This window comes from Condylura cristata, unplaced genomic scaffold, assembly GCF_000260355.1.
Source record: "Condylura cristata isolate star-nosed mole 26May11 unplaced genomic scaffold, ConCri1.0 scaffold00019, whole genome shotgun sequence".
In the NCBI taxonomy this organism is placed as follows: Eukaryota; Metazoa; Chordata; class Mammalia; order Eulipotyphla; family Talpidae; genus Condylura; species Condylura cristata.
Window position 1 is genome coordinate 15,001,376 of NW_004567120.1, and position 12,806 is coordinate 15,014,181.

Consider the following 12,806-nt stretch of genomic DNA (forward strand, 5'->3'; position numbering starts at 1 on the left):
TGCATAAGTAAATAAGTCTTTAAAAATAAATAAATACCTTGTCTAAATTCATGAAAGAGTACTTAAAAGTAGCAAATCAGAGATTGAAATGTCACTCCAGTTTTACCAACTCTGACAGCAATGAATTTCCTGTGCCACAAGTTACTTTCCCACTCTGGGCTTCCAATTTCTGATGCAAAAACTAAAGTGTGAACTATACCAAGTGTTAGCAAACCTCCATGCAAATTATCATTTCTAATAAGAAAATACTAGAATGTTTGTGGACTACATACTTTTCTAAATAGACTTACTTCATTTTGAAGCGTAATATCTGCAAAAGCACTTATGTATATTTTATTCTTTCCCAATCCCTGGGTAGTTTTACCAAAGAGTTAGAATTTCAGACATTGCATCATCAACACTCATTGTGATGTTTATGTGTGCTGAATTCTAATGCTGGAGCTTTGAATATGTACTGATTGAAATGAAATCTAGTTTAGTGGGTAGCTTGGGGTGGCAAGTACAGACAAGGGAAGGTTGTTGAAAAATCTTGGGATAAGAAGTTATCAAACTTCAGTGAGAATAGAAACAAAAGGCATTTTAACTAAGAGATGTACATGTGAACAAGAGGCACAGGAATACAACATTTGGAATAGAGACTAATTGAAATGGAAAAAAGAATGGGCTAAAACATGGTGTGAATGAACAACTTTCTTTCTCTACTCACAGATTATAAATTGTCATTAAGGGAACTTTTCTGGTGGGGACATGGGCTTGTCCAGGGAAGTTCATCTCTGTCTCTCCTTGTCTAGTGCCCTTTGCTTGTTAGGTCACAAAGTCACATCCCTAGCAGTTGCTCTGAATTCGTGACTCAACCTTATTGTAGAAGCACCTTTTTATCTGTTAATGACAGTTCTGAAAAAACACAAAGGACTGTTGTGATGGGTTTGGAGGAAGAACTTTGAGAAGTTCACATTCAAGCATTGTTTTATATTCAACAAACTTATTATTAATGTACTTGGATATGAGGTCTTGATCTTCATTACAACTATTCTCCATAGGTCTGAGGAGGGGCATTTACCAGCACAGTCAAATCCCTTAGAGCTAACTGGGGAGGTGGGTTGAGGGGTGACGGGAATGAGCAGATTCTGAAAAAGAAGAAGATACAGACATAGGGCTTTCCTGTGCTTTGGTAATGACTCGTTTATTGACTGCCCGAATATTTGATTACAGGAGTGGCTTCTTTCACACCCAGTGAAGTTCAGCTAGGGTCCAATCTCCACCTGCAGAGAAGAAAGCACATCCAAGCCCACATCGATCACATCAGGCTATGCTATTTATTTATTTCCCATTGCAATAAGCAATTAGCCAACTTCTTTCCCAACTATACTTCTGTTGGGTCCACAACTTTCCCTAGAAAGAGAATGCTCCTGGTGCTTTTTTCCAAAATCAATAACAAAAAAGACCTATCAAATTGGATGATAGGGTGAAGGAGAGTTATCTCAGGCTGATCCAGGAATCTAACTCCAGGAACATCTACAGCTTCAGTGCCCTTTTCACCGACATGTAGCACAGATTTGTGGGCAGCCTGTGGGAAGAAAACAAACACTGTTGGTTCTCTAAGAAACAGGAAAGGTCTTTGGAATGATTTGGAACTAGGAAAGGAAAAGGAAGCTTAGTATCCTTTAGCTGTACAGTGTAAACAGTGCTTGAGTATGAAGGCTTCTTGGCTAAATGTAATTAATCCATTTCTGGTGGCTTTAGGCATAGTTATCACCGAATCACCTCTTTCTGCATGGGTTTCTGTGTCTAAGGAGTCTCTTCTTAAGCCTTCTTCCTTACCCCCTCCACCTCCTCCAAGACCTATTTCAGCAGTCAGCTCTGATTATTAAATCCTTCTCTCAGAATCAGTTTAGGTCACAATGTAACTGAAAGTAACTGTTACAATGACTTGTTTGGTGGTCATGAGAATGACTGTGGAGTGAATTTAGTGTAGGAGATGTCATGTTGCCACTCCAGGCTTCAGAATCCTCATTGTTGAAATGAGATAGTTGAATTAAATGACTCTCAAAGGCCCTTCCAGATCCTACATTCAAGGACTCTTATATACCAACTTACATTGGAAAGTTTAAGACCATTGTCTTCTGTGAATCCAGGAAAATCAGCATTGTCAGCAAAGGCATCCTGGATACCCATTTTCAGAAGGATGGTGCCAAGCTCATATGAAGCAGAGATGGAGAACTTTGGAACAAACAAGTCAATCCAACTATGGAGAGAGGGAGAGGGAACACATGGTTATCAGCACACCAAGTTCATTATTCCCTCCCTCTCTGTTGCCGTGATATTTTATCAGACCCTGCTCCTTCCCTAAGTGTTGATAGCCATTGCTGTGCAGGTCAACACATGGCTACCAAAACTTCAGAAGTTATCCTGGCAAGAATGAGCTCTGTTTCAGCCAATATTGGGCTGCAGCACTGGAAGTAGGAAGAGGTGACTCACAATCACAAGGAAACATCTCTGGTGTGTTGGCCAATGTCGTGGAGCCAGTGGTGTGAATGTCAGTGAGTAGCATCTGGGGAATTTCATGGTTTTCTATCTAGTAGTCCCAGCTCATTATGGCTGCCCACAAAACCTCTTAACATCTTAATCTTACCCATCATCCAAGATTTAGTTGGCCTCTGGGAAGGCATCAATTTGCTAGCTGGCTGACTTTGGAGGACTCGTTTTGTCTTTCTGGCCCTGAGCTCCTGGAAAAGAGCTTAATACTCTCTCCTTTACAGGTTTGTTGATATTCTTAGATGAAGCTTACGAAATGCCTGGAGAAGGCACTGGCACAGACTATGTTCTCTGCCTATACCTGTGCTGATCACATAGTTGATTAGTGACTGAGGGTGACTCTCCTGCCTCTATGTTTCTTCTGAACTCAGTTTCACTTCATCATGATTCCCTTCTTCCACTTCTCACATGATCTAAGATAGTTACCCCTTCTGCAGTAAGCGGTTCCATTTCTTCAATGTTTTAGATGACATGGCCCCTTCAACCCACTCCATCTGGCCCTCTTTGGGAAGGACAAAGAGTGCCAGAGCATTCCTGCTGTAGTCCATTTGCAATACTGTGCAGTTCAACTCTGTATCCACCAAGTGATAGTATTGTTCCATCTGATGCATCATGGGCACATGAACCATGGTGGTCTTGTCCACTAAGAAGCTGGAACCCTCTTCTGTTTTGGATGGATCAAAAGGATTTGCCCACTGGGCTTAAAATGCAGAGAGAAAAATGTTATTTATTTATTTATTTATTTATTTTTAAAGATTTATTTATTTGTACATACAGAACTGGGGTACAGGCCAGAGGCTCAGGGGCGGTGAGAGGCTTCACCAGAGACAGAGTGGGGAGCAGAACAGGCAGATTGACGAAGTACACTGCTGAGGGGAGCAGCAGGCGGGTCAGGAGAGGTCTGCCGCGCCATGTGGTCACCTCCGGGGCAGGCGGGAATCGAACTCATGTGGAAGTGGCTTTAGCTTCTCAGTGCAGTGCTTTAACCCGCTGCACCACCAGGGAGGGCCGAGAAAAATGTTATTTATTTTAAATCAGTCTAAAGTGTGACAGTGTGAGCTTTCTATCAGTTTTCTTATCTAGTCCCCAAGACCACCATAGAGGTAAATATCTACTGCCTAACCAGTTTTAAAATGAGCAGCTGAAGGTCAGGGAAAGAAAGCGACCTTAACTTGTTTTCCAGAAGGCCAATGGCAGTGCCAGGAGACACATCCAAGACTGTTAGACACCATGGTCTGTGTTCTAAACCACTATACTCGCACTAAATGCATCAGAGCCACAGTTTCCTCATCTGTAAAAAGGTATAAGCACCTCCAACACAGGGTGAAATGAGACAAAGATCTGTTGTGCTGCTTTATCTGTGTACAAGTGAGTGGATCAAAAATTAATTCACTCTTCCACTGCAAGTGACTGATATGCTATGGAACTGGGAGAAACCATTTGGGCACACCACCTTCAGAAAAGAGTCACATGATCCTGGTTCACAAGCACCAGTTTCAGAAACAAAAATCTTAGAGCCTTACCTTTAAAGTGAATATAGTTCACCAGGATCATGATTGTGCTCGGTTTGAGGTGTTGGATGAGGCCCACGACATTCCCTTTGGTTTGCTTCTCCACATGACTATTGATCTCCTGCTGGGCTGCAGAAACATTGGAGAAGTCGATAGAAAAGACTTCAGTCTCAAAGAGGCTCTTGACATCATCCAAGAACTTTGCCAGTGGTTTCAGCTGCTTCCCAATGAAGAGGGCATTTCCCATCTGTAATTCCAGCTCCTTCTTTGGAAAATTCAGTGAACAGATCAGGTGCTGGAAGCCCTGCTGGATCTCTGCTGTTGGGGTATCTGTGAGGTTGAACCCCAAGCTTTCCAGGATTTGAGTTTGGGTGCTGGAGTAGGCCCCAAGGGAGAGCATGGCCAAAGCTGCAGAAATGCTCACAGGGGAAAAGAAGATATTCCGATCTGGGGTCTCCACAATGAACCTCCGGTACAGGTTGAATGCAAAGTCAGCATTGATGGATGACATCTTATAGAGAGTGGCATTTTGTTGGGGGGAATGACAGGTGGTTACTTTGCCTTCAGAGCTCTTAAGTGGTGCACAATGCAGCCCAAGTACCAAGAAAACCAGATAGAGGAACAGTGGCATTTTGGAAGGAAGGTAATCTATAAGAGATGAGGTAAGAGAACCATTGGGGAAGCTTAACTGTATGAAAACTGAGCCAGATGTGCATAATAATCATCCATTATGGTTAGTGAAAACAATAAAAAAAAATTTAATGGTGTGCTCATCATGAGCTGGGAAATGTCTCTGTCCCCTGAAAAAAATAGTAACACTTCTAAGAGGGGCTGGGGGTAGGAAAGGTGACTTGCCAGGGCCACAAAAGATTGGACTAGGCCCTCATTCACATATGACAGGGACATATACTGTGAGCAAATGAAATTTAGCTCCTTTTTTTATTTGAACCAGATGAAGCCTATTGAGGAGGGATGAATTCATAGGTAAAACTAGCATTACTTCTGTTCACATTATTTTGGTGAATTAAAATTTTGGATTATAATTTTTAACTTGGAAATTTTCTTAAGATCTATAAGAGATGTGATAAGAAAAAAACCCTTGGGTAAAAGGTAAGGGAGATAATTATTACAAGATATGTTTAGTTGGCATGGAAGGGTGGTGGTTTATGAAGCCTTTTACAAGGTCATGAGTTGAAATTCATGCATTTGTGCATGCAAGGAAGCCACAGGCGCAGTTCTGAACAACTAGAAGTTGAAAGTAGAGCTTCTTGCAATTTAGATCTCAGCCCCCACCATCTTAAGAGTCACTTCTAAGTTGTAAGAAGTCTGAACACTTAATCTTGAACTAATGCATACTCTTTTTAATTATTAGAGATGTCAGGGGAAAAATGAGGTAAGATTCTGAGTCTGGAAAAATACAAGGCAGTGGAGTAAGGAGGACAGCTGTGAAATCCAAATGACGATGGACATAAATGATGACCAATGCAAGCTCCATAGGAGTTAGGACAGAAGTCCTTCCTCATCCTTCTACCCTCTTCCTGAGCCATCTTGTCCACACCCAGGAACCCAAGTGCTACCTCACAAACTTCTTCCTTTAGTCCAGATTATTCGCCTGAGTTTCTACTCTATTGTCTAACTGCTGTCTAGACATGTCCACCATGGTGGGTACACACATACCTCAGTCTCAATTTGGACATCCCAATATTTCCAAAGATACACACGAGCTCTCAAGACTGTTCCCTCATCTTCATTCCACCTCACTGTCAACTGAGAGTCTCATGCCAGAAAACTGGAAGTTATCATAGGGGCTTTGTATATTCTCATTCTCCACATCTAATGAACCAGGACACCATAGTAGTACTTCCTCCTCAACACCTCCCCAAAATTCTTTCTCTTCTTTCTACTTCTACTGCCTCAGTTCATGGCCGGAAATACTTCATCAACTCCTAGATGAGCACAGTGTTCCATTCAAACTCCCCTGCTACTATCCCTCTCTATCTGACCTTCACATTGTCATTTTTTTTCTATAAGAAGTCATCAAATATAGTAGACGGTCAATTATCTGATGACCACAGGTAGGCCTTGGCCTCTAGAGCTAGGAATTTGGGACTCATGGTTATTTGGGATTCTCACTTACTGGTGGAAATATTCAAAGTTCCAAAGAGGAAAAAAAAATACTTACAGTACATGCCCAAGAAGTCACTTGCATCTCTCAGAAAGCTAAACGTTTCCATATTTATAATGTGCCCTGTATTGCAAAAGTAGAGCACTCTTAGTTACTTATCAACCCCGGCATAAACCCCCAGACAATATTTTCAGAGCTGATGCACAAAACAAGGCCAAAAAAAACAAAGTGAAAATATGATAAGGAAGGAGCTTTGAATAATTGCTTTGACCACCAGATCTCTTACCCATAAAAGCATAGATAAAGGATGCCAGAGTTTGCAGGGACCAGACTCATGCTAGGAAATATATCTTTTCCACAGGGAAGATGAGGACTGAGTGCAAAAATACTGAAAGAAGCAGCATAAAGATAGGGAGATATTCTCCCCAGCACAGTCAAAAATGGGGATTGGCTGCCTTCTGAGGGAAAAATGCATTCAAGGCAGAGGCTGGGTAACCTACCCTAACACATGCTGTATGAATTATTTATCCATTACATGGAGGAGATAAGGTCAAAGATAACTTTCAACTCTAAGTTTTTACTGCTACACACATCTAACTCTGCTCAGAGGGAACCCAGCAGTTTCTGTCTTCTGATTACTAAAATCCTGTTCTCTGTGCCACCTTCTGTGACACTTCAAAAGATGATGCAGAAAGAGCCCAGGAGAGTGGAAGCAAGGATTTCACTATCCAATATTGACTGTGTACTAAACTGTGTGCTGCAAAGAAGCGTGGGAGCAAAGAACACTGGACTCAATCAGGAGACCTGAGTTTAACCTTGTGTTTGCCAGTTTCCAGCTCTACTGGTGGTGGTGGCTGTAGTAGTAGTAGTAGTAGTAGTAGCAGCAGTAACAACTGTTTATTGAGCATTTACCATGGGGCACAGGACATGAGGGGAAGCATTCAATTCCAGACACTGCTTCAGGATACATTAAATATGTGCATATGTTAATAAAGGGTGGGGTTGGGGAAATAGGCATTCATTTGAGACAAGCTTAGGCTAAGCTTATGGTGGCCTTTGGAAACCACCTTGAACAATGCAGCCTATGCCTTGAGGGCACTAAAAATCTGCTGGAGTTGGACAAGGCCCTGACTAGCCAGAGGGTGAGGTGCTGTGACCTTGTTTCGTCTCAAACACAGATTTGAGAGGCCCTACTATGAGGAAAGCACCCCACTCAAGATGGGGTTTCAGAGACCATGGCTAAATAGCAGTCTCTGAAACCCGAGGAATCTCTCTAACTCCCAGACACTCACAAGACCAGTCCTGTGCACTCCAGGTATGCAGCGGGCTGCACTTTCCTGCTGCTGGTCACTGTAGAAAAAACCATCCGTGAGGAATATTTCCTAATCTGTGCCCTCTGGTGGCATAGGCAGACAATGGCATGGCTATTTTTTTTTTTTTTTATTTCCAGCATCTAATCAGTTGAATTTTGCTAACGGGTGGAAATTTCAGGGTGTGTCATTGACCTAGAGAAGGGCAGCCCTCTTCATGCATCCCCTCCCCATGGTGTGCTCTGGGGTCCTGTAGGCCAATCATGTCTTTACTATGCACTGATAGTAACTGTAATTTGTGAAAGTTACTTAATATCCCTGGACCTCGTTTTCCTCGCCTTCATAGTGGAATGAACAATAACAGTCTCATCATGTGATCATTGAAAATATGAAGAGAAACACAGAGGTAGTGTCCAGAAGTTCTTTGTAATGTTGGCAGTGACTCCTGCAACTGTTAATTCTCTTCCCCGTCATCTGCCATCTTCCTTACTCCCAGTCTCCATGAACCCTATACTTGGTCTCTTCCAGTTCCCATGCTGCTGCTCAGTTCTGCTTACTGAAATCCATTCCCTGAAAATAAAATAGATCAACTATTAACGTGTAAGATATTTTTTAAAACTTATAAATCTGCTGAAGCTAGCAAATTGAAAAGGAAATATCTGGGAAGTGCATCTATGCTATCAATAATAATACAATCAATTCTAAAGGTATATTTCTCCCTCATTGAATGAACACTATCATAATCCATTCTCCCACAAATCCTCAAAATTTTGTTTTAAAAATTCCATGGCTAAAGTTGCAGAAATACAGATTTCTTTTTCCTATTTTTATTTCATATTAGATCCTTTACCCCAGTCTGAGGGTAATGATGGGCTCTTACTGTAGTTAGAGTTCTGCAACTACTAATGAGTATGGGATGATGGCATTAGAGAACTGAATTTTTTTTGCAATTTAAGTTTCACAACCAAGGAAATTACTGAGTATTCAAAAAAGAAAGAAAGAAAGAAAGTAAAAGCCTCATTAGACAAAGAGAGGGAGGCTTGGTGGTAATTTTGGAATTGAGTTCATTTATTGGGTTCCTATTATTGAATTCTTACTTTTTTGTTTTTCCCAGTGGTTAACTTTGACAAACATGACCTGTCAATGCATGGGAATCAATAAATTCTATAACTTGGTAGTTCACAAGATCAAGTACAGACCACAAGATGTGACACATTGAACTCTCCAGGTGCATTAGATGAGAAATTCTATTTGCATGTTGCCTGGCTTCAGTATATTCCGTGAGAGTATTTAGAAATTTATGCCTGTAAGTATGGAATTCTTTTGAGTAAAAGAAATCTTTGACTTCATATGGTAAGAGATAGAAAATATCAGTTAAAGACTTATAAGTATGTATAATAATTCTAAAGTCTCCAGTCCCTTCAAAGTCATTTTAGTGACATTGGAACACACTTACACTTTCATCTATGGGGCACCACATTTAATAATTCTCCGGGTTCTAAAAGTTCCAAGTTTGTCTTGATTCCTCGCTTAAATTTAATCATTCTTACTATTTGCCAATGTTATAGTTAAACTTATTCATTTGGACATTGCTTTAATTTGATGAATAAAGAGGAAATGTTTTAATTTTTGTTAGTATCTTTGAGGAAAACTGTTAGATTTAGGTCAGATTTAACTAACATTTACTGAGCATTTATTTATACTCGAAGCCCTGTACCAAGCCAATTTCTACTTGTCACTCATTTCAGCCTCACCACAACCCTGTTTGGTAGATGTATGAACATTTTCAGATGACAAAACAGGACCTCAGAGAGATTAAATAGTTTCCTTGTCCAAGTTACAAAGCTAGTGCATGGGAGAGCCAGGAATTAAGCCAAGGCTAATTGATTTCTAGATTCAGTGTTCTTTTCATTTCATTCACTCCACAAATGTATTAAGCACCAGGGCACGATTTTGAGCCAAGCCATGAGATTACAGCAGTGAATGTCTTTTATGGAGTTTACTTCCTAATGTAGGATTTCATTCTAGTGTGCATTATTGTAAGATATACAACTTGGCGTCACAACTATAATCATATAAAAAAGGATCATTATAGCTATCACTAAACTTAAGAAATGATAAAGACTGTAGCTGCATGACTTAGCTGAACCTTCTAGGATGACTGAAACATGGTGGATCAGCCAAGGATGTATGTCTAATCTTTATCAAATGTTTAGGAACTAGAATGACCTATAAATGACATACAAGACTTCATTTTCTTTCCATTCATAGTTCAGATTACAGCCTTCTTTTAGCAAACAAGCAGACTCTCTTTCTGATTCCACCTAGACATGACCTCAGAACCCATCAGACTTGGCATGAATCTAAACCTATTTGATTATGTGAACCAAATTCATAAGACTAAGTGAAAAATGAGAATACATTTTTAAAGTTATCATTCAGGATATATGCCTTTTACTGACTATCAACTATGATAGAACCTGAAAATTTGTGTGTGGTTCATTCACCCTATAGCAATCCTCCGAGTCATGTGCTTCAAGATCATCTTTTCTTTAAGATTCATTTTTATTTATTTATGCATACAAAAACTGGAATGCAGACCAGGGGTGCAGGGGCTGGAGGATTCCCCAGAGACTGAGTGGGGAGCAGAACAGGCAGATCTACTGAAATACACTGCTGAGGGGAGCAGCAGGTAAGATAGGCGAGGTCTGATGTGCCTTGTGGATTAGTTCCTTAGCCAGGAATAGAATGCGTGCTGCAGTGGCTGGTTGATAGCACTGAGACTCTAACCCCTGCACCATCAGGGAGGCCCCACAAGGTCATCTCTTCCCCAAGAACAGAGTTGAGAAAACATTGCAAAGTCTTTTACTTCATGTCAGTATGTCTGCACTCCTACAAATTGGCATTCTTTTCTGCTTGTATTTGTCATGAAGAGCTTACCAGACCAAAACATTGTTACATAAAGATCGTTCTCTTTTTGATAGAATTGAAGATGAGATGGGATTTGAGAAGCAGGTTGGTATTATTAGTAACAGAATTCCTACTAGGACACACTCCATCTCATTATCTTATTTTGATAATTTGAGTAAGATTGAGGTGTTAGGTTAGGATCATGTCCTAACTTCACAGATGACAAAATGAGACCTAGAAACAAAGAACACACCAGGGTCACACCAGAAAGTAACTGATGAAACCAACTTTAGACCCTATATTGGGATTATGACTCAGTTTATTGTCTTTATGAAAGAAATAGGTCAGAAGATTTCTAAATTCATTTTAGATTTAAAGCAATGATTTATGACAGCATCATGCTCAAGGGAACAGAAGAAAATTTAAAACATTATTAACATTTGGTTGGAGTGGTGAAAAGGATATATTGATATTGGTTTTATGAAATATGTGATGCTTCCTCATTATTTATTACACCATTTTTAAAACAAAATTATTTTCAGAGTTAAAATTTCTTTTCATAATAAGTATGAAATGGTGTTTCATTAAGAATTATGTACACTTGAGGTCTTGGCTTAATGGAACTGAATGCAACAGAAAGTCTTAGTCTATTTATTCAGGATGCTTACTCTTTTTAATGCCATAGTTACCTTATAAGAAATTTCCCTCTTTCATTATTATATGGAGGCTCAATGTCTTTTTGGCAGTGTTTTTTCAAATTCCAGTTTTTCATATTTCTTCAACCTCTTTCTCTCTGATTGGATCCATTTCCACTTTGCATGTTTTTTACTAAATAGTTTTAATAACACTGATGAATCCCAATTCCCCGACTCTCTCTTATAGTAAATTTGACAATTTTTCTTTACCATTGCTGATATTTAACTATACCCTTAAAAAAATGAATAACTGCATGGCATGACTTGTCCCCAGTGGGACACTGAGGGATCTGTAGTTTTGTTGGCAATGGTAGAGTTAAAACAACATGACTTGGGTGGGCTTAAAGGGTAACCCAGGACACTAACATCTCAATGGAATCTTGAGGCCTTGATCACTCATTGGACACCAAGCATGTCAATCATCTCCTCTCAGCAAATGAGCTGAGAGCTCATGAGGACACTAGCAACCGTTTGTTGACACTTCCAACCTCCATCTCTCCTTAGCAACCATTGGATGCCTTTATGGCAGCCATCTTCGGAGCAGCCCTATTGGGGCGCCCTCCTTCTTATCCCCTACCCTTTTTGTAGTGAGGCAGCTGCAGGCACCTTCGGAAGGTACGTTGTGCCTTCGGCAGCCTCTTTCTCTGCCACTCCCACCACCTGGCAGGTGCTGGCAGTCTCCCCTCAGCGGCACTAACGTTCAGTTGCCAACCTCACCACGGTTGTTGCTACCGTCGCATCACTTCTCTCCATTTGGGGCACGGAGGGTATATCTCTCCTGCCATGTCTACCACAGAGAAGCAAGACCTGACCCTAGGTGCTCAAGATAGAGCCGGCGGCACCGCAAGCCACAGCCCCAAGTCCCTCTATGTCTGTACATCGCCTTCGGAAAGGTCAGATGGAGGTTTCGGGGACCTGGCCCTCCCAGCTTCCCAGCAGGTCTTCAGAGCCCTTTGGGAGAAGGAGGGTGGGCAGGAGGATGGCCAACCCACTGTAGAAGATAACTGGGATATACAGTCCGTAGAAGGGGAAGAGGATGTGGGAAAGGACCAGGATGAAAATGATGAGGAGGACTGGGATATTGATGAATATGAGGAAGAGAATGGTGAATACTTTGAGTGGGAAGAAGAGGAAGAGGAGTTGGATGATGAGGAGGATGAGGATGATATGGAGCTAGATCAAGAGGAAGATGAAAAGGACAGAGATGATGACATGGAAGAGGAAAGTGGAGACAGTGAGGAGGAAGATGAGGAGGAAGAACTCTCTAATGTCCGTGAGGTTCCCATGGTGCAGTTTCGGTCGGTATTTTGGGGTCTTATCCATTCCCTTCTCTATCCTGTCCATTATAATGACCATAACCGGTCTCAGCGCCGTGGAGACCGCATGCTGGTCAGGCACCGCTCTCGGCTGCCCTCGGACCATGGAGAGGGCTCTGTACCCCGGGAGCCAGAGGAGCCAAGTGAAGAACCAGTACCCCAAGAGCAGGAGGATCTGAAAGAGGGAGCAGCGCCCCAGGGTCAGGAGGACCTGAAATCGGAATCCGCTATCTGGGAGGGTGATGACCCGATAGAAGGCACCTCCTGGATGCTGCAGGAACCACCAGAGGGGGCCATAAACCAGAAGGCAGAGAAAGCAGCTGCAGAGGCCCATGCCCAGAATTGTAAGTATCTGGTTGATGCTGCCAAGACTTGGGAGGCTGGGGCCTCAGCCTGTGGCAAGT

General features: G+C 41.6%; 1 protein-coding gene across 1 annotated transcript; it reads right to left on the reverse strand.

The window, feature by feature from the left end:
- Positions 1-1,303: 1,303 nt before the first annotated feature.
- Positions 1,304-6,252, reverse strand: SERPINA7 (serpin peptidase inhibitor, clade A (alpha-1 antiproteinase, antitrypsin), member 7). Its single transcript, XM_004685672.1, has 5 exons — positions 6,229-6,252; positions 4,059-4,694; positions 2,962-3,235; positions 2,098-2,245; positions 1,304-1,567 (listed from the first exon to the last, which is right to left on the reverse strand). Exons 1-5 carry the CDS (start codon positions 6,233-6,235, stop codon positions 1,364-1,366), a joined length of 1,269 nt encoding a protein of 422 aa, XP_004685729.1. The 5' UTR covers positions 6,236-6,252; the 3' UTR covers positions 1,304-1,363.
- Positions 6,253-12,806: the final 6,554 nt, after the last annotated feature.

What these genes read in the sequence shown, in the direction of transcription:
- SERPINA7 (XM_004685672.1), bottom strand. An exon ending in AACCGCTTACTGCAGAAGGG is followed by an intron (nt 2,246 to 2,961) that starts GTAACTATCTTA and finishes CTCTCTCCATAG; the next exon opens with TTGGATTGACTTGTTTGTTC. An exon ending in ATGGTCTTAAACTTTCCAAT is followed by an intron (nt 1,568 to 2,097) that starts GTAAGTTGGTAT and finishes TTCTTCCCACAG; the next exon opens with GCTGCCCACAAATCTGTGCT.